At 41.8% G+C, this 27424-nt stretch overlaps 1 protein-coding gene across 2 annotated transcripts; it reads left to right on the top strand.

Annotated features, from left to right (window-relative positions):
• Positions 1-701: 701 nt before the first annotated feature.
• Positions 702-26930, top strand: hic2 (hypermethylated in cancer 2). 2 transcript variants are annotated; one of them, XM_054773140.1, is made up of 2 exons: positions 702-842; positions 17361-26930. In XM_054773140.1, the coding sequence occupies exon 2, from the start codon at positions 17417-17419 to the stop codon at positions 19169-19171; it is 1755 nt and encodes a 584-aa protein (XP_054629115.1). In that variant the 5' UTR covers positions 702-842; positions 17361-17416; the 3' UTR covers positions 19172-26930. The 2 variants fall into 2 exon arrangements, with proteins under 2 accessions (XP_054629115.1, XP_054629116.1); XM_054773141.1 differs by having other exon boundaries at positions 718-834.
• The last annotated feature ends 494 nt before the right edge of the window (positions 26931-27424 follow it).

The following is a 27424-nucleotide window of genomic DNA, read 5'->3' as shown; positions in this document are numbered from 1 at the left end:
ACAAACTGCACTGTATGAAATAAAAGAACACATGAAAGTTCAAGATGCTGTATTGCTGTATTTATTTCCATTAGGGCCGAGCTTACCGACAGAGGTTGTAGGTCCTTCTACGACCACAGGGGGTCAATAAAGTGCTTTGGCTTATCGCCATACAGCCCCTTCACGCATAGTAGAAAACATGAGTAGACTTAAAACATCTGCAATGATTATTATTTTAATACCTTGGAAATGATAAATCATTGATAAAGAATGATCACATGAGATTCATCTGATCGAGACTAGTGGTAAACTAAGTGGTCTTGTGTAGGCTAGTTGGGAGACCTCTGCTAAAAGGAGGAGCCAATAAATAACCACACTTCCGCACATCTGGTGCCCACTTTCTGAACCCTCAACCAACAATTCTTGATTTACCCCCTCACTCATCTGGCCCGGAGGCACATGCTATCCCTCAAAGGTTACAAGTCAAAGTAGGCTTAATACAACAACAAAGTTATTCTTCTTTTCCTTGCCCTACACATTCTTTGCCAATGAAATAAGAAAGTTGTAACGTTTACTCGCATTCATCTCTAAAGTAGCTCTTTAAAAGTCTTTGAAAAATCATCTTTTCAGGTATTGTTGCCAGTGAGGAGGGAAGGGGTTTCCTTGGTTAAGAAAGTGTCCAAACCCTCCCACAGAGGGCTGTTTCTCTCTCCTGCTGCACTCCGGGGCTGGTTCCCATTCAAATGTGGGTCAGGGGTGAGGAAGCGTAACGTCATAAGCTTGCAACATGGCGTCCCGAAGGCTGTGAGATGAGCAAGAGGATGGTAAAGAACGCTTGAGAACCACCCTACAGATGTAAGAAGGTATTTAAAAAGGCATTATTCCTTCTAAATGTGTGTCGCTTTGTTTGTGTAAGGTCCGTTTTTGAGAGGGGTTTTATTTCTGTTTGGTTCGTTGGGGGGTTGCTTTGATGTGTTTTTTTCCACCACGGCGTGCCAGCATAAAAAAGGGGCTATGTTGGTGCGGATTCTGTCTTCATGCCGCATGTTTTTAGAATCAACATTATCGACCGCGCTACAAAAGAAACAAGAATTGCTTGCCAATACTGCGGCGTTTATGTTGGTATCATGGGGTTAGAGACGATGCCCTTCTCCGAGCCAGGTTGGATCTGAAAATTACCAGACTGGCAGCGCATAAACGCCAAAAAAATATCACGTCATTTACTCGCTTTATAACAAAATACCATTAAAGCATTGTCGAAATCTCACATTCACACTAACAATCTGCTCATCGGCTCATGTTTTTCTCACTCTGTGTTCCCTTTTAAAGAAAAAAACAAAGCAGGACTGCATTCTACGCACCTTACGCAATTATAATACTCACCTAGCTGGTGCTGTTGATACAGTGCTTGCTGTATGATGCATTTGTTGTATTCAGGTTAATCCACCTTTTTCACCGCATAGGAGCAATTATGGCGAAAAACCGCACCGACTGGCAATTGTACCAATGCAGCACTGTGTTGAGAGCAATGGATGCAGGCTTGGACTGCCGCCTCACACCGACCATCTTTGTTTTGCCACCGAAACTGCTCTGAACTCGCCATTCCAGTAGATTTAGATCTCATTTAGAGGCCAAAACAACTCATCTTTTGAGTTGGCTCTCAGGTAGAGAAGGCTGTTCTCATGTGATTAGTGTTATGAAAAGTACCAAGGTGCATAGAGAAATAACAAGGCACATTTGTGTAACTTGCTTTGACTGACTTCTCTTTTTGTGAAACCAACCAACTTTTTTTTTTGTTTTGCTTTCCAATATTTACTGTATATACATTTTACAGTTTTGGCTACCGAGGGTCGTGCCCATGCAAACGGGTGTCTCATACATGTGTGAGCCGAGCCAAGCTGTAAACTGTTCAGAATAGATCACAAATGTGCTGTTTTTTGTGTGACATTTCCAGTTAGTACAGTAGTTAATAGACAACCCATTTTCCTAATCTAAAGCATGACATGCTTTTGCAAAGCCCATTTGCTGCTCCTTGCTAAATAGCGTTATCTTTATTCCATGCATTGGTCACTGTCTCTTGTCTTTTCTTTATAAATGAAACTTTTTAATGATAGCTGATAGCTGTGAATATATGTGGGTGGGGTTCCACCCACCCACAATTGTAACTCCCTCTGGATGCCAGCCTACAAACTGGGTGAGCAACTTTAATTGTGCTGTGCAAGGTGGGACGAGACGAAAATGCGAAATAAATTATACATGTTTGTGCACACTAGTGTTAATTAGGTGAAGCTTGAAAAGCTGATGGAGGAGGAGGTATACAACTCACATAGCCTCCAGTGTTTGCTTGGGCTGCATGCGTGACAGAAGACATTTTGTTTATTTTATCCCTTTTATACTTGCAAAGATGTCTTACTAAAACTGGGGAGGGAACTTACAAAAAAGAATACATTTGCTGCTGTGCTGGTTGTATTTATTTGCAACCTGTCAATTTACAGTGGAACATCTGCATTGTGCAGCTGTCAAATGTCATACTTGCACTTATGTGTCGATGTAGGCCACTGCAGCGGTCCAAGACGAGTCAACTGATCAGTGTGACAAGCTTAACTGATCACTATGGAGTACAAAGTGGGGCCTGGAGGTTAATTTGAGGCCTGTGTGTGTGTGTGTGTGTGTGTGTGTGTGCCTCATGATCGGCTACCCCCTCCTCTCTCAACACACACAGTGCCCTGTGTACATTGTGATCGTGGCTTACAGTGGTGTGTGTAGGCAGCACATTGCATTAAGGTTACTTAGCCTATATGTTCTGCTGACATGCGGTCAAGGACTTAAAGGCTGGGCCCTTGCGTCCATACACGATATACGTACAGTATGTGTCCTGCAATGTCTGTTGGACAGTTTGGTTCCTTCAGTGGCTAAATCACCACAGAGCAGGGTTGCTGTTGCACTTTAGGAACAAGAAGAATTCATCTTTGGAATGTACTGCTGATAACCAGAAGGTTATGCAGTGTTTAAAGACTAGAGGAGGAGGAGGAGGTGGTCACTCTGTAAAATCACAGAAAGGTCCTTCCTGACCCAACATGCTCTCTGTCCCTAGCCAAAGCATTCACTTTTAGGTCATGTGGGCCTGCCGGGTTGTTTTTTTTTTTGGGGAGCGGGTGGCTTGCCTTATCACATCAACAAAGTTCAATCTTCCAAGAACAGAGTCAATCATGTTCAGTGACTGATTGCTTTACTTCCTCACATGGCAAAAGATACTACACTATGTGCTGGTGCCAAGCTTGATTTAGCTCTCATAGTTCTTTTGTCATTGAACCAAATGCCAAATTGAGGAATCACACTGACGTTTTCGTATGAAAAATTTTAGGTAGAGTACAGTTAAGTACTAAGATTATCTTCATTGATACTTTTAACAGTAATGTTCTAAATCACACAGACAACAAAAGACAATTTAAAAGCCCCTCAATGACAAATCTGTCTGGACCAGGAAATCCAAGTCAGGGGTTTTCAAATTGTGACAAAGTGAGCCTATGAATTTACTCTCTCACCTTAGGAACTAAAAAGCAATTAATATTGCCTTTAAACATAACTGAAGTCAGCGTAACAAGTTTCTCTTTTTGTCAAGCTGCTACACCAACCATGAAGTCTTTGGGTTAACCTCACACTTTGAAAACTGAAAAAACTAAGAAAAACTGCTACTACGTTAGAACCTCTAAAGTCAAAAGACCTGGGAGATGTACAAATGGGAATAAAGCCAATATTTGGTTGAAAAATATCTCTAAAGGCGTCAGAGACTTCACCGCACAAGTGGTGTCTTCTTATCAAAGTGAAGGTTAGGTTGTTAAAGGTTACAGTGGTTAACTTCTTTTTTGCACTTCAAAATAGTTTGTGCGAGGCAAAAATCACTGTTGCATTAAGTTTTGACATTGAAGTTAATGGGTCCCTGACATGAGTCATCAACTTTGCTTAAATATGTTATATATTGTTTATAATTATTTTCTACATTGTTTGATTTTTGAAATCAAACTGTAAATTTGCAATAATTACATTTATAGTTTACATTTACAGTATAGTTATAACTGGCTCATGCAGTTCAGCATCATCTCCGGAAGTGACATCATCTGGGTAATATCGCTCAGGTAAACTAACATGGCGGCGTACAAGACAAAGGATGTTTACAGTGATTATAGCAAAGATTTGAACTATGTGTCAATAGTTTTCGAGGAGAAAGAAGCATTTGGAGATGAACTTGCAGAACGTTGACTTAAGCCTTAAGACACGGAGATGAAGATTGGTCGCAGTGAAAACACAGACTGGTAGTGTAAATTACTCTGGAGTTGCTTATCCTTCAATTATTTCAAAAAATCGGCTACTTAATGAGCGTAAAGGGTTTTTAATAGCCTGTTTTACTGTATATGTGGTCAAGGATGAATGTTGGCTGCCGTCGCCGCCCCCACCCCTCACAGTAAACATATCGCTATCAAGAGGTGTTTATATAACATGTATAATGCTTTGCAGCCTTGTCGCTATTGTGGAATAGTGTTTGGAAGACATTATGTAAACAAGACATGACTTACTGTCTTGTGCCAACTGTGCCATAGTGGTCATTTTTTGTTGTCTTGTTTTTTTTTCCTTTGTACCGGCAGAATAGCATCCTTTTTCAAAATGCGTTTACACCATACTTTCAAGCCAAATCCTTCTTGTAAAGGTGTTCTTCAACGCAGTCGTCAGTGAAATGATGACTGCAAAGAACCGAACTCGAGGTGGGCGTCCATCTGTCTCTCGTTCTCAGCACTTGCTTCGTCCATTGTTGTCTTAAACATTCACCATTTAGAAAAGAAAAACTCACCTTATCACTTGTCTACTGTGAACATCCAGCAGCAACACAACATTTTGGCATGACTACTATTTTGATGAAAAATATGCTGAACCAAGTCGACGATCTACCTCGTGTTTGTTTACTCTACGTTAGCTGAGAGGTGTTACCCCGATGGTGTCGCTTTCGGAAATGAGGCTGAGCTGGCGCCATGGCTGGCGCCATGTACTATAAATGTCATTTTCTGAGTTTACCGTTTGCTTTCAAAAATCTAACTATGTAGAGCATAATTACAAACAATGCACAGTATAACATATATAGGCAATGTTGATTAGTCATGTTTGCGACCCTTTAAGACTTACCGCTGTTCTTAGTATTATTTAGGGATAGGCGCAGTGCGGTTGATGCACAAAATTGAAATTAGGTGAAAATGAGCATAGGCACTCTTGATTCAGTCTCAACTAGTTTTCTGTCCTTTTTTTTTTAATTTACACACATTTGGTTTCTCCTAAATTAAATATATGTCTTTGTTTACTGTGCCAAATTACTACAATATAATTACCATCGATAGGACGATAAAAGTATTTTTGTTTCATAAAATGAGGTTTAGGCTTCCTGTCATGTGTCTTCCAGCAATAGCGCTGCATTTAAATGCCCGTGACTGTTACAAATGTGAAAATAATCACATGCCTTCAGTCATCCTTAAAGCCTTCCTGTGTGTACAATGTGTGTACAACCCTTCTTTTTTAATGTTTCTTAATGCACCATATTAATTTTGGCCCGTGGCGAGCCACAGTCTGATTGAATCATTGGAATTTGGTTTGTAATGTACACAAGCGAGTGGGGGTGTGTGCCAAAACTGACAAACGTAAAGTGTGTATATATACAGTATTCGTCAGCGTATCTGTGGGATGAATAGACTTGTAGATGTGTCATGTGTGAGATGGAGTGCGCCTCCTCTTTTCTTTCCCGGTTGCACAACACTGGCACATATGGGGTACGCAGCGGCCATCGGCCCCCCTCCTGTGATGAAATGGACGGGGCTCTTTTCATTCTGCTGCACCCCGGGAAGGACTTGTTTGTCTGCAGCACGGCTGAATTGCCTGACACATAAAATGAGTCTTAATTGGAAGGCTTTGACCGCGCTCGCAGTGGAGATACTGTAATGCATGCGTTTCCCTCTTCAGGCATGCAGCACTGTGAGCATTTATATCCAGTAATTCAATTTTAGTCCCTCTCCTGTAGATTACCACCAGAATGAAATCAGTTTCCCCACAGATCCTGTGAACCAGGTGTTGGACTGAGTCAAAAGAGTAAGTGTAGGCAGCATTTTTATTAAACCAAAGGAGAATGTTTTGGTTCAGTTTGGTACCCATTTGTTTTTGTACCATCCTACCTGTCAGGACCATCGATTTACCCATCACAGTCGTATGGTACGGTTTGTTTGTGTAAGCTCGACAACTATTTTCTTTCTCATTTATGGATAATGTTTGCATGAATCACCATGTATTGAATGTTCCTCTTTTTGTTGAACTATTAGGATAATGTGTCGTTGGTAGCCATGTTTCCATTAGGCAGTTAAGTCAAATCCTGATTGTGTTTCCACTATGGGTTGTGATAGGGGGATGGTGATCTCCTCGTCAACTGCATAAATATGAGACTTCAGTGGCAAGATGACCTACAACTTGCCAGTGAATTGAACACAAGAACTGGAGCAGTGCTATATGCAGACATCTGTAAACAATCAACAAAACATGTAAATAGAACCAGAGCCTACTGTTTTGGGGAATGCCGTATACCATCCCCAGAGTTTGACCCCCGTCAGTCGTACTGACTTGAAATGTCTCACACAGCTCAATACGATTTACAAAACACCTATTGCAACTTTAGGGTGTTTAGATGAGTCACCACACACCTGGTGTACACCTCTAGGGAACTGACAAGCACATGTCTATAAAAGATGGTTGTATCAGCCAAAACGTCTTTCCAGGGACACGGGCCGGACTTCGCAATTAATTGGTCATAAGTCAGTGACTAGTCTAATGATAAAAAATTGAGGACATCAGAATTGCATGCATGTCAGCAAGTCTTCCAAAGCATTGTGAGCACAACACAATAAGGGGGCACTTAAAAAAAATATCATGACTTTAGCAGCAGACACAGCTATTGCCATTCTACCTAAGCTCCTGTTTGGGGAATACATTTCCGAGGTTATTGCTGTGAATGTATTCTTAATTTGCACTACTCTGATGGCGGCAGTCTTATTGCAGACTTCATCTCTAATTATGCTTCTTGCATGCTGTAGGATTCTTCGTGATCCACTCGTTAGAAGGTTGTCGTTTTGTGCCTGACGCAGCAGATATTCCGCAGGTGTAGGGGAACTTGCCGTAAATGGATGATTGAAACAGGCAAAGCTCAGCTGCTGTATTTAATCTCCTTATTGTGAGCCTTCCTTTCACTCACGAGAGAGCCAGAGTGAACTGAAACCTTGATAATTGCAATGCCCGCCTTCAATCTTGCCTGGATCAGCCTTGCCCATGAAGCCCGGTGTCGGCCATGTTGAGATGGCTCAGAGGTGGTTGCTCACTGTTTGTATTTCAAACTGGCTTTGTACCATCCCCCTAACCCTTCCCCCAACTAGTTCTGCCCACCAGCATACTCTCTGGGTGTGTGTATATGTGTGTGTGCTAAGTGCACTGTCTCCATGACTGTGTTTATGTGTGTGCACTGAGGCCTTCTACATGTGTGCAATGATAGGCTGTTTCCCTTTTGTCTTCACATCTGCACATCTGTCTCTACACAATACGATCACTGCCACAGTTTACCAAAGAATGGAAGGATAACCTGACAATTAAAGTTGAGTGTTTTTGTTATTCTAGTCTCTGTCTTTTCTTTTGGATGTTAGCTGATGACCTTTCACAGTAGTAGGGTGTGTTTTGTTATTGCGCCACAGGACTTTGCCTCACCTCTGCCCTCCCGCTGGGCTCCCGATCCTCTGTTCAGGAGATTAGTGCCACAGCCCACTGCTTACTCCGTCACCTTCACCGTATGAAGGTTGCGGCAGTGCTGTCTTTTAATCCTTAAACTCCTTAGGGGTGAAAAGGGGTTGCTACTCTAAGGGTTACTAAGTTTTTTAAAACTGAAAATAGATCAAAACAGTGCCAAAGGAAGTGAACAAAATTAAAATGACAAAATGTAAGCAAATAAAATATTTTGTTAGCGTGTGAATGAATTATCAGTTATAGACATGGAGAAGGGGTAGGATTAAACGCTGTTCAATCCCAGCCCTTTTTCAAAAGACAATCCCTTCAGTACAGTACTGGCCATTTTAGATGATTGTGAGTGATTTTTCAAGGCACACAGAATATTTTTTAATTTTTAATATATTTTTTGCTATAACTATATAAACATTGAATCTACCAAAAGAAAAATTATACTCTCATCTTTCATCAGAAAAAAAAGCTAGTTTCTACCTTTTTCCGTTGTTTAGTAATCAGCAGTAGAGCATAGGTAAGTTTCAGGAAAATATCAATTCCAGACAGCTTTTTGTGAAAAGATGCATTTCAAGCATAACTTTCACTTTGACTCAATTTTTTTTGTTTTTGTGACAGCTCAAATATCTAAACAACTGTATACCACAACATAAACAACACAAAAAAGGGTTGTTTTACATCAAAATAACAATTTATTTACAAATGTAAGACCATGAACTATTTTTACATTTTTCACTTTTGGAACTAAAGTGTGTGCATGCGTGTGCGTGTGCCTGCGTTAAAATTTCCCTACAACGTGTAACTTCTGCACGCTTCCTCCATGCTCTTCCACTTCCTCCTTGCTGTCGAGTGTGTTTTTACATGCAAATGATCTATGCCAAGCTCGTATCACATGCGCTTCTGCCACCTTGTGGTCGTTTTTATGGCTTAAAACAACGTGACATCCATTCGTGTGCAGTTGCATCATAACTTCTTTTTGCCTCTCACGCAAAAAAATGCAAAAACTGCGTCTTTGGGATCGGGCATTAGGCTTTATAAAAATGTATAAATATGTCTTTGGTATTGAATGAGTTAATGTAACTTTATTAAACATGTCTGAAACAAATTAATCATACCGTGATACTTTGTCATTTGTTTTGGCGTTTTAAAGCCTGAAAATGAAAGATGTGCATTACAAGTATTCACTCTGGGCATGTACAGGTACAGTATGTCACAGTCAAAAACGGTAATGGTGGAGCACTGCACTGTATCGCCTATCGCCAACCAACCAACCACAGGCTTGGCACATGCCTGGCACACGCAATACATCATTTCTTGTGATTTTTACTGGATTGAACACTAAGGCAAATGTTCTATTCATTCTGTCATGTAACCATGGTTGCCTTAAATGAAGTGAAACCAGATAATACAGATCTAGTGTAACCAGTTTTAATGAAAAGATGATTTGCGTTAATTTATTCCACTGTAGCTTTTTCCATAGCATGCCTGTCAAGTTTTTGCACCACCCCCGTCTGCCCGAAGTCAAGGTTGAGGCTAAGCAGCAGGGTGCTCTAGAGTTTTCAGAGCAAGGCTGCCCCTCTATCATTAAGTCACAGCCCTTTTTCGAAAAGGTCAAAACTGCAGGCTAGGTAAGCTGATCCTGTGCCTGCAGCTTGAAGGGCAACATCTCCCCTTGTCTCCAGTCAAAGCCCCCCAAGTGCTGGCTTCACTTGGTATGTGGGGCCGTGTTTGGTAAGAGCATGTCTTGTTTCTTAAGGGTCAATAATTCCTTTAGGCCCTCCTACCCTGCTATCTCTGCATCTCTCAGCTTCCCTGCCAGGACACATCATGCCTTTTAGCAGACAGCTTAAAAATGCAGGAATTAACCCTGCTGGAAATCTACCACCAACTATACATATCCATGCGAGGTTATGAATCTGTGTGCATTTTCCCACTAGATGCCATTATCTCATGCTTGATCCATCCTGTTTACGTTTCATCTGTGATTAGATATATAGGCTCACAGATGGAGCGGTAATGATGGCGCAGGTCTGTTGGCAATCCCACCCCCTGTGGTATTAAGCCTGTTGTCGTGGGCATCACCAAAGGAAGAGGAGCTAGGCCTACACGTGTCTCACTCTAGCTGCATATAGATCAGCCGTAATCCATTAGCAGCTCCCTGGAATCCAGCCGGCAGAGCACAGCACAGCACTGGAGGAGCCAGGGCGAGCGGGTAGCCATGTGGGTGATTTTTGGGGGGGGGGGGGGACTAGGGATGAGAAAATGAGGGGGGTAGGGAAGGGCTTTTTTTCCCTCCTGGGCTGCCTTCTCTATGCTGGTCCGAGCCCGCTTTTTATGTCTGTTTGGTGGGAAAACCTCTTGAATCCCCCCACCCGTAAAGCCTGCAGAGGTGTGTGTGTGTGTGTGTGTGTGTGTGTGTGTATGTTAAGCAAAGGGCTTCAGTGATATATGGCTTCCTGGTTGGCATCACCATAGAGGTCTTTCTTTCTCCCATTATCGCCTGGAGGGTTGACTGCCACACACCCAGGTAGCACATTGTGCAGTTAACTGTGTTGTGTTCCAGAACGGCTCGTTACGATACATGTTGGGAGAAGAGTGTGAACTCTTGCTAAGGTATGTCTACATGTCTGCTGGGAGATCGGTGAAGGTTGGGGTTGGCTAGATGCGAGAGAGGGGGGAGGGGATGAAGACCATGAGTAGAAGTGTCAAAGCAGAGTAGGCAAGTCCAGACCTGGACCTGCCATATAATGATAAATCCAGCTGATTTGTATCAGCCAGCCTAACCATGTTGAACTGAAGCAGCCAGACACCAGTTAACAATTTTTGCTACAGTGGAGGTTTGTTAGCATCTAAGGCTCTTTTGTGTTTTTTGTTGGTTGCACAGGATTGGAGTAGATTGAGGTACTGGCAGGTCAGAAGCTCCTGAAAGAGATGCAGGTTGTCTTGACTCAAGTGGCCATTTACATTACATGTTTGATGTTTTTTTTTTTTTTTTTTTAAACAGAAAACACATTCAAGTCATTTTGATCTGGAAAAAATGGGCCTTCAAGAGGAGGTTTTTGAAAATGGAAGACGTTGTGTTTCCTCTACCGTATCAGTTAGAGGTGTGCCCCGCGTGTTGCAGGTGTTGGCTTTGTGGATTCTGGAGTCCTTCTATTTCTTTTATAAAATGTGACGGTTATTATGTATAACTGGCGAATTGGCATTCGTGACTATCTTTCCACCAAAACCAGCAATGGCCGACCACAGCACTGTTGTTGCATATAACACTTGTCTACAAAATGTACTGCACTGCTACTGTGTCACAGCAGAGTAATATTTATCATGTATACATGTAGAAATGTGTATGTACTTGGGGTGCAAGGGTATGGTATCCTTATGTTTTGGTATGTACCTTGGAACAGTAAGGGAACAAAATGCAAAACACATAACTGTTTAACTTTTGTGTTCATTGATTTTTAAAATGAAGAATGGAAATCGAATTACAATCTACTGGCAGGTAATGCTCAAAATAAATACAATTCTCAACTACAAAATACAAATATTGGGTGTGTCCCGAACCAATCTTGACATCAGACATCTCTTATCGGCAATAAAACAAGTATCTGATCGGATTATATCAGCCTTCATCTAAAATCTCCGATATTGGCACTCCGATACAAGCAGTCAATTCCAGACTCCGCTCCAGCACGTGCACTAACGTGTTAGCACAAGTAGTAAGGAACTGTGTGGCAGTATTTTTTTGGTAAAGCCCCAAATAGACATTGCAACTACGTGCAAAACTTGCCATGCACAAGTTTCTCGCGGTGCCACAGAACCAGGAAAGTTCAATACGACAAACCTCATCACGCATTTGAAGCAGCATTACATGGGGAAACTTCCAAGGGACGGCAAAAAGTCATTCGCTATTGCAGAAGAGAGCCAACCACTCTCATTGGTGAATAATGTCAGGTTTAAACGTTTCGTTGAGCGCATCGAACCTCGCTATATTATGCCTAGCATAAGGATGCCGATGCATAAGGAAGTAAATGGGTCAGTTTTTTCTCATACCTACTGTTGCTGACTATTGTTCTGTTAGGATAATACCACTTGATACAGCCTTTTCTAACATTCCACACTACAAAATAAGTTTAAAAAAAGTATTTATGATTCACGCTGATATCGGTATCGAGTGATATTCAAGGCCGCAAAATTGGTATCGCATTGGAAGTGGAAAAGTTGTCGAGACACCCCCTACAAATGCTGTAGCAAAAATTTAAGGATCTAGAGGGCTACTTTTGTGACCAATCCAATACAGTACATTTTTATTTAAAAAAAAAAAAAAAAGTTTCACATAAGGACAAGCATTTTGTATTTCTAAGTTGCCAGCTACTTATGTGGAATACATATTACATTTCCATCTTTTGACTTCAAAAGCCCAATGGAAAAAGAGTTTTGTATATACTAGGTTGTAGTCATGTAAACATACCCTTAGAGCATGTACATTATGCTTCTATTCTCTCTGTATGAGGTCGGAAATGTAGTACTGTAAGTGAAGCTTTTCTGGTTTTGTGGGTTTTTGCAGTAAACTTTGGCTTGCCTTTTGCATTTACTTGGCAGAGTTTAGAGAACTGCTCTACCAGCTGACCCGCCACCATTAAATCTCTTGGTTGGCTCTGGGTTTACATGGCTCATATTCACATGTGCGGTATATACTGATTGAGTTAAGCATTACTGTGTAATCACTTGTAATGCAGTGCTCTGAGGAGTATTAATAACGTGTCTCCCAGGGCTTTAAAAAATATGTTTAAGTGGCAGAACCAAAGCTGATTTTTCCGCTGCTTGGCACATGTCGACTCAGTTGTTTACATGCACTTAACAGCCAGATTCCTGAATTTTTTTTTTTTTTTCATTTTTCACACTATGTGGAGTCCCTATTACGTGCACTATCACGAATTCAATTGTTGGCCAAACACTGTGCGCCTTCAAAACGCTAGGGGGCGATTGTCATCATTTCAGTTCCTTTCGCTCTGTGGGTAGAGGAAGAGAGTGCTACATGCCAATAGCTGTCACTCGTAGAAGCTGTTGTTCAAATGGATAAAATAGCTTTCCACAGCTCTTGCGTGCGGCTGGCAATGTTCTGCCTAATTTTTTGTGTTTGAGCGTATACACAAACCCTGAGAATTCCTTGGACCTCTGTGAGCGCCATCAGACGTGCACACTGTGGCCATACCAGTATGACACCTTTTACAAACCCGGAGAACTTGAGGTAGTCCAAATTCCATTTTGTTGCATTTTGTACTAGTATGGATTAAAACAGTAAGGCGTATTTCTTAATGTAGCTTTCTTTATTGCTTATACATCAGACAAACCAAGTCATGGAACTACATCATACAATTAATCATCTGAATCTTGTAGGAAAAACCCAAAGTTTATGATTTAATTTTCAATTTCTTTTGTTTGCCATTTTATGTTGTCAATTATGTATTCTTGAATTTCCATATTTGGCTTTTCACCTTCTGGTTTGCAGCAGTTTGTTCTGGCGCTGTGACTACTGAAATTGATGCCATATTTGTTGTATATGTTTACGTCTGTCTAAATTAACTCATTGACTGCCAGCCATGTTCACAGCAGAGAGCTCCATACTGCCAGTTTTGAGGCATTTTTGCTGAAATTTCAAGACCCACAGAATATTGAGTTTTAGGACTACATAAACATTGAAACTATCTAAAGAAACTTTAGACTCTCCCCTTTCATCGTTTCTAGTCTTTTTGGGTCTACATATTGGTGGTAGAACATAGGGTCGTTTCAGCAAAAACACCTGATTTTGATCAAAAAACAGAAAACAAGCTTTTTCTGGAGAGAAGCAAATTCAAGCAGAGTGACGGTGGGGTCTGCTGGATGAGGGGATGAATCCCTGCTGCTGACCGATCCAGACAGCAGCCACTCGTCAGAAAAATCGGGGTCGGGTTCTGAGTCACCCGACTCTGAACTGCTTCCGGTGTCGCACCACATGTCTCAGCAACGCTAACCACTAGCTTGTTGCTTCGGCTGCCATTGTCAGCTGCATTTGTGTCTACGTCCCCTACATCACCCATCACCTATCTGTCACGATCGCGTCACTACTAAAAGCAGACCCAGTTATACAGTTAGCTACTGTAAATGTCATTGAGGGCCACATCACAGTTATGGCTGCACTCGAGGGCCATTTGTAACTGTCAATATATATGAATATAACCTCATGATATTATTACATATTTGCATTTGATTCCTGTATTATATTTTTACTAACAAATTGATGGATACCTTGCTTTGAAATGGGGAAGTGAAGTGAGAATGTCAAGGGGACAAGCACACATTGAAGTATTTATTTTGGTAACCAAAAATGCTTAGAGTATCTTGATCAGATAATATTAAAAGTTTAGAAGAACTGCATGCAGTACAATTTTCCTGTCAAAATGAAAGCACAAATACATTTTGAAGGAAAAAGGTGCATTATTACTTGTAGTATAAGTGCATTATTGACAAACATTATTCCCAGGCTTTCACGGGCCACATAAAATGATGAGGCGGGCCACATCTAGCCCCCGGGCCTTTGTTTGACACATGTGGTATATGCTAACCTGCAAAACAGCGGCACGTAATACGTACACATACCGTGCTGTTAATTACGTTAATTCGTTGCAGAAGTAAATACGTACGAACTGAATCTTATCATTGGCTGGACAGTGTGAAATGGAAAAAATACACTGCTCAAAAAAGTAGAGGGATAAGCAGGGCTCTATGAAATCCATTTTTATTTTTCCCATATTTCTTTGTTTTTTTCCTAAATTACGTTTTAATTTTTTTATTCCTTTTTTTTCTCTTTACACTTATTTTATCACCATAGATCGATTGTTGTGTCAGTGAATAAAATGACTTAAATAAATGCAAAAAGCCTTACATTTATTGATGTAACACATCTTTGGACAATTAGCTAGCTGCTAGCTGATAGCTAGATGGCCGTGGCTGTCATCCTCATTTCACGCACGAAGTCAGCGGGCATCCTAAAACGCTCGGTTACATTAACTAAAACACAACTTATACAGCCTAAACTAAGCTAACCCAGGCAGCGTACATTGGCCATTGCTGTACATGAGCTCACACTCACGCTTGGTGACAAGTGTTCGCTGGCCAACTTACTTCAGGAGGCGGCTGGTTAGCGTTTGTTAGGACTTGCCGCTATGAATGAGTGGTCCGCTGCGGAAATATATCCACACACAAACATTCTTTCTCCTCACGATTGCAGCATTTCATTCACAATATGTCAATACCTGCGAGATTCTGCGTTTAACAGTAGAAACGGTAGAAGTTTCCTAGATTCCCATTGTTTTTTTTGTAAGGGAATCAGGTATAAATTAATTATGGGTGTAAACAACAATTAATGGCAAATTAATTCACATTTAACTTGCAGTATTAAATTATAATGTATTACTATTATGTATTATTATTATTATGTATTATTTCACTACAAATTTAACATGATCTGTCCCATATTTATTGGTTTATTTATTTTTGTCTTCGTATTCTTTATTTTTCTTGTCTGTCATATCTTGCCGTGGTTGTTTTTATTTTATTTTGTCAATTAAGTGATTAAGTTCATTATGACATTTTTGCAGAGCTGCTGGAAATGTGAGATCAATAAAGTATCTAAGTGCAACCAACACCTCAGGTTGAATTAACAGGAGGTTAACCTTTTCTGCTCTCATTTTCAATACTCAATACATTTTCAATAGTAGTGCAGTAAGAGCTGATGTAAGCTTGCGCTGCTGCTGTAGCGACAACGAGAGGTGCCTGGATGGTCAGCGTTGTGTGAAATCCCATGGCGGCTTTAGTACGTGGTTGGAGAGATTTGTCATGTTGCCGTGGTGTTTTACTTGACCTGTACATATCCTACAAACAGCGAGCGACTTATTTAGAACATCTCCCTCTTTGCAAAAGCCAAAGTGTTTCCACACACTGGACCACAATGGTGGTTTAATTATTTCTTACTCGCTAGCTTGTCCTCTGCCATCCGCCATGCTACGTTTTGTTGTCTGCTTGCGTGTGGCAATGACTCCACAGACAGGCAGACTGAATCGAGTAACATTTAACGTCTTTATCATTAAAACGCTAAAAAAAACACACATCCATATAAAGCCTGCCGTGCTTAAATCCATTGCTTTATTTCCTAGAATCGATGCAAACGATTGATTACCTTTTTTTAACTACGTTGGCTCGATATGTGTCGTCCGGAATGGCAACTTTCGGAACACAGATTGATGTAACTGGATCATAGGAATATAAATCAATACACCGATGTAGTAGATGAATCGTTACACCCCTAATAAATATACATAAATGTACATAAACGTGGAGAATTCTTAATAGGTAGCGCCAAATAGAGCTTTGGCGGTCAAAAGTCATTTCTGGCAGGCTACCACAAATAAATGAATGTATGAGAACACTGTCTTGAGTTCCAATTAAAACATTACATGGTGCTTACATTGACTGTGCTGCAGTAATGCAGTAATATTGCTTCAATGAACAAGTGTTGTGCAATATCTTTTATTCATTGAAAGTTGTGTGCAGTGTCAAAATAAAGCATGTAGGTTTAAAGTGGATGAGTTTCTTCTGTCCTAATTCTATAAATGAGGGCCTCTCTGCTCCCTGGAGGATCGGGTGGTGTAGTCCTTGTCTTTGAGCCACACCCTCCACCCCCACTGTTTTACTGCCCCATCTCCTGTGTAGTTTTACCTGCTCAAGTGTCACCTAATCCCTGCCCCCCGGCCCTGCCGTGCCACCGTCCCCCACCCCCTGACAATGGCGCAGAGCTGACATTACCATGACCTAATGGAGAGTAGGGCGAGCCCAGTTTCCAAAGAGGGCATCCCACTGAAACCAGAACCAGAGTTCACTCCTAAAAGAGGAGGCACTATTTTTTTTTTTTTTTTTTTTTTTAAAGAAAGGTTGTTACTTTACTCTTTCTTATTCTCCACCCCTTTGGCCTTTGAGCCAGACCAGTGGCAAAATGTCATCAGAACTTGATCCTCACATGGTTGAAATGTGTTTAAAAAGGAAGATGAGAGGTGGCAGAAGGGTTCCTGTTTCTTGGCTGCAGTGTGATTCTGTGGCACATTTTGGCCCATTTCCCTGTGACAGCGTTTTAGAGTTTAGATGGATGTCCTCAAAAGTAGCAGCTATGACACATTTGTTGATGTTTTAAAGGAACAAGCTTTGCTTTCACATGCTATCACCTCTTGGTTATTGTTTGTTGGATTAAGCAATGACTTTGTCAGCTCGATCTTTGTCCCTGTTAAATTTTGGTGCAGCTCCGATTTTGTTTCGTTGACATTGCAAAATAGGGCATTTTGCACGTTTTCCTTTAACAGCACACACAAACGGCAGGTGAGAGGAGTAAGAACTGAGAATTTTCTTCCCAGATCAATAAAGAACTGAACCTAAGCTTCTATGGATTTTGGTGCAAATTAATGAATCGCTACCATTCTAATAGTATTGTTTTTTTTAAATGATAAGAGTCACAACACTTATCAACTTTTTGTTGTCTCTGTTTACAGCTTCAGGTGGCATTCGTGTAGGAAGAGCGAGACGGAAGGACAGACGGAAGGTGGAAATGGAACTGCCAAATCATGCCAAACAACTGCTGCTGCAACTCAACCAGCAGAGAGCCAAGGGCTTCCTGTGTGATGTTATCATCGTGGTGGAGAACGCACTCTTTCGTGCCCACAAGAACATCCTGGCGGCGAGCAGCATCTACTTTAAATCTTTGGTCCTCCATGATAACCTCATTAACCTGGACACGGAGATGGTTAACCCTTCTGTGTTTAGGCAAGTTCTGGACTTCATCTATACTGGTAAGCTGCTGTCCTCGTCGGACCAGAGTAGTGAGCAGAATTTCAGTGCCCTCTTAACTGCAGCCAGCTACCTCCAGCTCCACGACCTCGCTGCCCTGTGCAGAAAGAAGCTCAAGCGCAGTGGTGGGAAACCTCTTCCAGGGAAACCCTCCACTCCAGGTCCTCTTAGCCGCTTACGCCTCAATAACCAGCGCCTTTCCTCCTCCACACCGGCTGGGTCCAACAACCACTATCCCCCCACCCCTTCAGACGCCGACCAGCCACAGCCAGATGAAGGCCTTCGGGACAAGCTCTCAGATGATGAAATGTTTATTGGCAGCTCTGGGAGGAACGGCAACGGGGGGAATGGCAGCAGTAACGGTAACCTTAGCAGCGGAGGAAGTGCGGGTGAGCCCGATCTTGGGCTAGACCTGACCAAAAAGAGCCCCCCGTCTGCGGGCACAGTCACAGATGCCCTCAGCCCCCACAGCAACTCCCAAGAATCCCCTCAGTCTGCCTCAGTATCCACAACCAACAGTGCCTCGCTGGATGACTCCTCGACCACCCTCCCGGGCACGGACATTTGCAGCTCTGACCCCACTGAGCTCAACTGTAAAGCCGAGGACATCCAGCACGACGGACCCCCACCTCAGAAGAAATCCCGGCAGGGTGGGCGCAAGAATGAATGGCCCAAGAAAGAGGCGTCAGGACTGAGGTCTGATGATCATGACAGGCCCCTGGTTAATGGAGTGATTGTGGCACCAAAGGATGGCCGCTCCTCTGGTGGGGCTGGTGGGGGCAGTGGTAGCAGCTTTAACTCCGACCAGACCCTCCAGTGTAAAGACGAGGAAGAAGGAGGAGAGAACGGCCAGGACCACAGTGAAGAGAGCGGTCAAAGTGATGGAGAGGGCGCAGGAGGGGGAGGAGGGGGCACAGGCAGGGGCCACCATAACACCAACTATGTGTACCGCCAGGAAGGTTTTGAACCAGCATTTGGAGACAACCTCTATGTGTGCATTCCCTGTGGAAAAGGCTTTCCCAGCTCAGAGCAGCTCAACGCTCATGTGGAGACCCACACAGAGGATGAGTTGTACATCAAAGAGGAAGGGGGCACCTACGTGAAAGAGGAAGATGAAGAGGAGGCCGAGGATCTTTCCACGCCTGTAGGGCCCTCCAACTTCGGCTCGGAAACGCGCCCCTTCAAGTGCACCGTCTGCAATAAGAGCTACAAGGACCCGGCAACGCTGCGCCAACACGAAAAGAGCCACTGGCTTACCCGGCCCTTCCCCTGCAACATCTGCGGCAAGATGTTCACCCAGCGGGGCACCATGACGCGCCACATGCGCAGCCACCTGGGCCTCAAGCCCTTCGCATGCGAGGAGTGCGGCATGCGCTTCACTCGCCAGTACCGCCTGACGGAGCACATGCGCGTCCACTCCGGGGAGAAGCCGTACGAATGCCAGCTCTGTGGCGGGAAATTCACTCAACAACGCAACCTCATCAGTCACCTGAGAATGCACACCTCGCCCTCCTAGAAACAAGCCAAAGAACTCTGGGAATAGAAAGACAAACAAAGAAATGCACATGTACACGTTTAACACACTTCTACAAATTACCTTTGGTTTACGACGCCCTGGCTAAGTGAATGTTGTAGCCACACTGGGCAATGGTGGTGATGTTGGTTCATCATCAGTTTAAAGTGACATGCGCTCACCTCTCAGGAGTTCTAGAGGGACCGTTTACTCCTCTTTCTCTCTCTTAACTGTCTCTCTGCCCCAAGTCACAAAGCTGTGGTGTCATAGCTTTGTGGCTTGTGGTCTTTTCAAGGCCGATAAATGTGAATGTGGGTACCAATGTAATGTCCAGCCCTGATGTCCACCTCATGCCCCTCAGCAGGCCTCATCTCTTCTACCTTTTTGAAAGCTTTTTCTCGGGTTGTTCTCCAAACTTCAGAAGTCCCCTCTGCTCTCCAGCGCTATTCTGACCAAAAAGATGGAAAATAACCCAATGAAATCACTACTGGCAATAATTCAGCAAAAACAAAGAGTTTTTTTTTTTTTTACTTTTAACAGCTTTATATTCTTTTATGTTAAGCGATGGCGCAGGTAAGACGGGGGGGGGGGACTGGGTTTGTGACAACCTCCATGCTTTAACTGAGAGAAGGTTCCAGGTAGGGTCATGTTGGGTCAGGTGTTAGTTTAAAGTAAGATGCTTAAAAAGGTCTCTTCATGGCTGTAATCCAGAAAGGACGTTCACTCTTTTCCCCGCTTGCCTGCTCGTGCACCTGGGAACCAATAATCCTGGTTTGCAAAGAGGAACCTCTTGAGGTACTTGTTTTACTTAAAGAACTTAATGTTTCAGTGAATGTTTAAACTGGAAGGTCTTGGGATTTTTCTTGTGGTGGGGGAGGGATTTGGGTTTGGGGGGGTGGGGGGGGGCTGTTTTTAGAGGGGCTAATAAGAGGGTGTTTTAGACTGAACAATTCGTTCAGTGGGTACGTTTATTTTGTGTCTGTATAGCTTTCCTCCCCTTGAGAAAAAAAAAAAGAAGTCTATTTATATGGGCTTGTGACCTCGCTACCTCTGATTACTCTTACAAACTCTATATGTTGATTAGTATGTAATTAATTGTAAAGAAAAGTGTGTAGATTATCTTCACTTGATGCTTTAACCTGCCCATCTCTCAACACAGGTTTTTAATACTCAGATTTTATTCATTTGTGTTCTTTTTAGCAGTCGCGTTTACTCCAAATACAATATAGCTTTTCGGGCACCCCCGCTCACGGTGGTGCCGCCTCAAAATGTACTGTAGCGTCTTTCTGAAGGCATGTAATGGTTAGTTGGTTTAGGTGTATAGTGTTCCAAAGATCTTGTGAATGTGGAGAACAGAGCTAACTAACAAACATTGCTAGACAAGTTCAAAACCAAAGCTTTTTTGTTTTTTTATTAAAAAGATGTACTTAAGAGATATAGCATACTAAATTATTTCACTTTTTGATTTTGTTTTGATTTTGCTGTATAATACAAATTTAAGAATTATATCGTAAGTCCATACAAAGAAATCCACTCTTTTGGAGTTTAGGTCAATGACTCTGAGACTGAGGAAGCTTCTTGTGGTTTGCAAGGAAAGCTTGTGCTGATTGGTGGGCCGGTGAACTTTACCACCTAAAGAAAAGAAACCGCTGGTAAAGTTGTTTTTTTATTTTAATTTTTTGCTTTGTTTATATCCAGAATCCTTATCACTTTATATTCCCTAACTTTAAAAACAGGACTTGATGACATGATGTGTTCTGTTCAGACCAAAAAAAAAAAAAATCCGAAAAAGATAAAAATATAGGACTTATAATCAGAATTTTAATGTGAAGTTCAAGTTGCTTGTTTAGTCCCTTTTGAGCCAGACTTGTGAAAACTTGTAACAAGAAGGGAGAAGCAGAGATGCACTGGACAGCTACTCCTGCAAAAATCCTGTTTTGTTTTTTGATTTTTTTGCTTGTCGTCTCTAAATGTGCTCCACTGTATCACATAATGGTTTGAAGTTATTCGAGCCGCCCAATGCTTTACCTCATAAGCATGCTTCAAATTGGGCCATCTTGTCATTGTCACTAAAGCCTGTCCAGTGTATCCATTCTTAACAGTTACACTAGCCCTTCACTACAAGTTTTTGGTATAGGCATTCCTCTTTTTGTTTATTGGTTTAACTGTCCTTGAATTTTTTTTTTTGTTTGTCTTGACTCCTTTTTTTATCCTCATGGTCTGTGAATTGTTTAAGATGTCGGGTTTGCAGCCACAGTTACAAACATCATTGCTGTCTTTAAGGTACCTGCATCCCTGGATTAGTTATAGTTACTACTTGGTTGGCTGTTAAGCAGTTACTAGTTAGTAATTGCATGGTGCATACATGTCCCTCCCCACCCCCCCCGACTACAAACGTGCATCCATCCTGTTCAGTACATTGCCTTCTTGTACCTGTTAACGTGCAGCTTAATGTCTGTCATGCAAAGGACGTGTGTGTGTGTGTGTGTGTGTGTGTGTGTGTGTGTGTGTGTTTTTTTTCCTTTGTTGTTTTTTTGTACATGATATCCAGCCATTGCTGCAATTGCTGCATTTGAATGCTTGCTTGTCGGACATAAACGAAGAAAAACTCCAAACTGTGACCATACTACTACTAATACTACTATTACTACTTCTACTAGAACTACTACTATACAAAATACTTCAGGGATTGTTCTGCATATGTGAATGCAGGCCATCAGCTACATTTGTAAGACATAGTATTGTATCAATTTCTCTGTATTTTAATCATGGGGGGGAAGCAAAAACACTAGTTTCATATGTAAAACAAAAAAGGAAGGGGGCGGGGGGGCTTTTTTTTTTTTTCAACTAACACAAAGAGCCTTGACAAAAGGTGAGGCAGCTCAAAACAACCATTTTAGTTAATGACACAGTATGTTCATGCATAGTTGCAAAGTTGTACAAAGAAGAAATAGAAAAAGCTCATACCCAAAATCCACAAACTATTTTTTAAACCAAAGCACATTTGAATGACTATGGAACCATTTGTGGCTCTAGAAAAAAAGAAACATATGTATTTATCTCATTGTTTACAAACTTTTACAGTTCTTACAGACCTCACTCGAGGCCCGGCCAGTCAGAGAGACCTTTTATTTTGTTTTGTTTTTGGTTTTTTTGCTGCTTTTCCACAGAGGTTTGCTGCCAAAACAAAGCATGGGGTGGACTGCTGCATATTCAATTAGAGCGATGGGTGTGTTTGCTTTTAGGTGCACTAACCCCACCCTCTGCCAGCTGGCTTTTGGGCTGACCCCATGCCCCCAATCACTCCCTCCCTTCATGCCCTCTGGCCTGTCTGGGGGGTGGGCAGTGCATCCTTGATGTGTTTATCAAAAGGCATTGTTAGTCAGGGTCTTTAGCTCCGTGTTGTGTATCTGTGTTTGCCCTCATGCACTTGACGGCCGCCTCTTGGCTCTCCAGTAGTAGGATGGGTTTACGGTTACGTCCCGCCACGACATCTTTGAATTCAAGTGGAGAATGTTGCTTTGATTTGTCCACTGCATGTAAATGAGAATTATCTGCTATAGTCTTAACTGTGAATGTTTTTTTAAGCTGTGTTCTGTGGGTCAAAGCAGCACAAACCTCTGGCTGGCTGAGCCTCCTTACAAAGTAGGTGAAAACACTTATTGACAGTGTTTTCACTCTCTCTCTCTCTCTGTCTTTTTTTTTTTTTTTTTTTTTAAATCAAATGTCTATTGTCAGTGGTGAATGTATTTATTTGTGGTCCGGCCCTCACCTCGGCAAAGAATTTGCTCAAAGTGTGAGTTTGAGGTGGAGGCAGGACCTCTATTTTTTTGTTTTGTTTTGTTAATGTTTTGAGGGTTTCAAGCTGAGAATCAAAAATGCGACACAAAACAGCCATTAACTGCATTCTGTGACATTTTGGGGGGAATTTAGTTATTTTTGTATCTAATTTCTCAGTCTTTTCGTGTAATTCTCTGCAAGAGTTTTTGTTGTTGTTGTTGTTGTTTTTTGCCCATCTCACTGAAAGCCTCATGAGGGGCCTTGAAGCCCTCATGTGGATACAGACTGGAGGCCACTATATTGTTTTGGATCGCTCTCCCTGGGTGTTGCCATGCATTTTTTTTATCCTCCGACAAAACACACATGCACATCATTCACTTGTCAACCGCTGGATTTCTTGTCTTAATTTCTAGCCTGTAGCTTGGTTAGTTTCACTTTTTTTTTTTTTTTTTTTAAATCCAAGGATTTATTAAGTGCACTTTTTTTTTTTTTTTAAACCTCCCACTCTGCTTTCACATCAGTTCCTATTGACTGTTCTTTGTCTCTATTTCTACTCTCTCATTTGAGTCTCTTTGTGATATATGCTATTCACATATCTTCTTGCAGTGTTAGAACAGCTTTAAAATCAGTACATACAACTGGACCTACACGCCACACTAGGCTCCACTGAACCTTTTCCACTGCATGGTGCCCACACGCCTAGCCAAGAAGGTACTACCAGGTTTGGGTGCCGAGCCGATGCCACACGGGTGACGTAAACCACTGCCGGCTGTTCGTTGGTCGAGTAGATTCAACATTTGAGAAAACATGGCTTGAAATGACAAAAATAAACACGCACGATAACCTTCGCTTGACCTGTTGCAGCGCCTGCAGTATTATACACCACAATGTCCAATTTGCTGCAGCTGTCGCCTTTACTTACTGCCCTTATTTTCCTCCTTGACAACATTTGCCAAGAAGTAAATACAGACGATCCTTGTTTGTCATAGTTTTTGCAGTTTTCCATGGTGCTGTTTTGAGGAGGGGGGGGGAACATCTTGAAATAAAACGAACAGATGCGCACGTTACCTTTAGTATTATACTCCACAGTCTCCACTTTACTGTAGTAGAAAACTATGGTGAGTGTGCAGTGTGAAAGCAGTAAGCAGTTTTAAACATCATAAAATGATGGCCACTGGTGCTATCATTAAACCTGATTTGTAGCTTTATTTCAGACACACCTGAACCACTTCCTGCTTTTCACCGCCGCTGTTTGATCCGTTTGTGCACAGTGACATCCTTTTTTGTTTTCTTTTTACATTTCAGTATTTACAGTACCTGCAGTGATTCATAACACCAAAAATACCTCATCCAGTGTTTACAGCAATGTGCTCCATTACGCCTAGTTATTTTTTTCGTCCATCTACAACCAAAATAGCTCGTTGTAGCATCAGATTTTCTTGTATATGTCTTATTCACACCGGGTTACGAATTCAAGTGCACTTCGTTGCTAGAAATGTTTTTAGCAGCTAAAAAGATGTGATGAGTGCAGCTACCCTTGGAGTGGATGTACAGTATCAGGCAGGTCCGTTTTCTTTGGGAACAACTGCTCAATAATGTATCAGGATCTGTGGGCTGAGAAGCTCTGCATCAGACATGTAGGGTCTTCGCTGATGAATAATTAAGCATAAAAAGCTCCTCGCGATACACACTTTCCATGCAAAGGTGTGCACACTCCTTTGCAACCATACACAAACACAAGGCAATCTAAAACCACAATGCTAGCTCACACCCACGCATCAGTATTTTGAAGGGGATTTTCTGTCTTTTCTGTTGGCTTTTTGGCAGCACCCAGGCTGAGCATTCTCTCTCCGTTCTTCATGTCCGCTCCTTCGTCAGAGAGCTCTCGTATTCAGGTCAGAGCCACCGCCGCTGTGCATTGCCAAGGGGCTCGCAAACTCTCTAAAAGTGTCATTAAAGTGTACTACAGCTGACCTCAGCACTCACAACCTTTGCAGTCTTAATGTACAGCATTGAGGAAAAAGAAACCGTTATTTTAAGATCTTTTCATTAAAAGCTTGATTGAAAACCAAAACTTGCTTGTTTATGTTTTTTCTTGGTGGTTGACAAGGTTTACTTTAATGTTCCACATACAGTAGTCTCCTCACATCCTTTCACGTATCCTTAATGGTTTATTGTATCCCCAGTTTGTGTCAATGACATTTAAACCATTACCAAATGTTATGTTTCCGACATGCTTAACAAGTTACGTGAAGGAACGTCGCAATTACATTTGCACAATTCAACATGTCTGAAAAGGAGTAGGAAGAAGCAGATCACATTTTAACCCTACCCCTTCAGCAGATGACCTTACAGATAATTCATACACACCTGAGCTAAATTTTAAGACTGAGAAATTGCAAGAATTTACATTTTGCACTGTTGGATCTTATGGAGGTTCTAAGAGCTTCAAAATGCAAAAAGAAGAAATGGTAATGAGACAAAACATTTGAGGAAGCAATTTATTGCAAAAAAAAGCATTAAAGTGAAATAGGCTGTTTATCAGCTGACCAAAAGTTTTAAGACCATAGCTTTAAAAAAAAAAAAAAAAATTGCTTAAAATACGAAGTCAAAGAACTTGTGAGAACTAATTAGTAGCTGCGCCATTCTTGTTAATCATCTCAATAATTGGTTTGGTCATGCTTGATGCCAGTGTTTCCAGGAAGCTCATGGAACTCCTGCAACTGATGTCCACTTTTGTAAACTTCCTTTGCCATCCATCCCCAAATGTTCTCAATTGGATTTAGATCAGGGGAACACAGGATGGTCCAAAAGAGTGACGTTATTCCTCTGGAAGAAGTCCTTTGTCAGACGGGCATTGTGAACTGCAGCGTTGTCCTGTTGAAAAAGCCAGTCATTACCACACAGACGAGGGCCTTCAGTCAAGAAGGATGCCTCCTGCAGCATCTCCACATACCTGACATCTGATGCCCCTGCACAACCTGAAGCTCCATTGTTCCATTGAAAGAAGAAAACACCCCAGATGATGTGTTTTCCACTGTGCCGTGTGGAAAACATGTCAGGTGGGATCTCCTTGTCATGCCAGTAACGTTGGAAGCCATCAGGACCGTCAAGGTTACATTTCTTTCTCATCAGAGAATAAAACTTTCTTCCACCTTTCAATGTCCCATCTTTGGTGCTCTCGTGCAAATGCAGGCAATTTTGTGACGTTGAAGGAGACGAGGCCTTTGAAGACGTTTTTTTTGTCCTTAAGTGTTCTCTCAAAGATGGCGTCTGATGGTTATTGGACTGCAATAACAACCTTCGTTTGGGCCAAGGATCGTCCAGTGTTTTGATGGACAGCATCAAAAACACAGCTCAGGCCCTCCCACAGTTTTTTGGCCCTACCGCTTGACTTTTTTGTTCCATAACTCTTGGAATCTTAAAGTTTAAAATGACTTACCGTACTGCGTTCATCCTCAGCAGCAATGGCGCACTGTGGAAGTCCTTGCTTATGCAGCTCAACAATCCGACCGCATTCAAAGAGAGAAAACTTTTTTCACCGTGTTGAATACCTGACAGAAAATGACATGGAAACCACATTTTTGCCAATATTTTGGCTTTTAAAGGCTTAAACTTTTGATTAGCTACTGAACAGCCTTTTACACTTTAATGATTTTTGCATTTTAGAGCTCAACGTAGAGCCTCCTTAAGATCCAACAGTGCAACATGGAAATTCTTGCAATTTCTCAACCGGTCTTAAAATTTTGATTGGAAGTTTGTTTAACATGTAGGCACTTACAGTAATGAATGTGCACATTCTGTCATGAAAAATTTTGTTCACTTGTCGTGTTTAGGCGTCTGTGTTTTGTAACGGGGAGAGAAAAGAACAGTACATAGTTTATGCAGTGATGAAAGAACGAAAACAAAAGATGACGATAAAATAACAATACATAGAATTAATAAATAGAAAACCAAATAAGTGCAGAATTTAAAGATGACTGCAGAAGTAAATACTGGAGTAAAACATCTGACAAACGCTGTATGTGCTGTAGAGATATCCTCATAAGGATCAATAACTGTTGCTTGATATTGTTGAAATTGGCATACATTATTAAAAAACTATATTAGTCATTTTTGCAGCGCTGTTGCAGTCATTTGTTGCCTTCTTCCAGTTCTCCATTTAACCTGATGATGATGATAATAATAATAATAATAATACATAACTGGTGTGGCAAGTGCCTTCAGTTTTCTACTTTGACCTGACCTTATTATAACTTGATTGTTGACTGACGGTTTAACAGCTTTTTCCAGTACGTATTAGGGATGCCCCGATTTGATCTTTGAGATCGGGATCGGCTGCCGATCTGCTGTATTTCGAAGATCGGATAAAATCGGCTTCCGCCACAAGATTGGGCCGATCCGGTTTCCGTATAACGTTCGTAACTGTGGGCCACACTCCAACAATGTAGGTGCCTCAAAGACCTCAAAGCTGAT

This window comes from Dunckerocampus dactyliophorus, chromosome 4 (genome assembly GCF_027744805.1).
Source record: "Dunckerocampus dactyliophorus isolate RoL2022-P2 chromosome 4, RoL_Ddac_1.1, whole genome shotgun sequence".
Lineage (NCBI taxonomy): Eukaryota > Metazoa > Chordata > Actinopteri > Syngnathiformes > Syngnathidae > Dunckerocampus > Dunckerocampus dactyliophorus.
The sequence above is the reverse complement of the archived record's forward strand: the minus strand, read 5'-3'. Positions and strand labels throughout refer to the sequence as shown.

Excerpts from the sequence above, each read along its gene's own strand:
- hic2 (XM_054773140.1), top strand. The coding sequence starts at position 17,417 with ATGGAACTGCCAAATCATGCCAAACAACTGCTGCTGCAACTCAACCAG.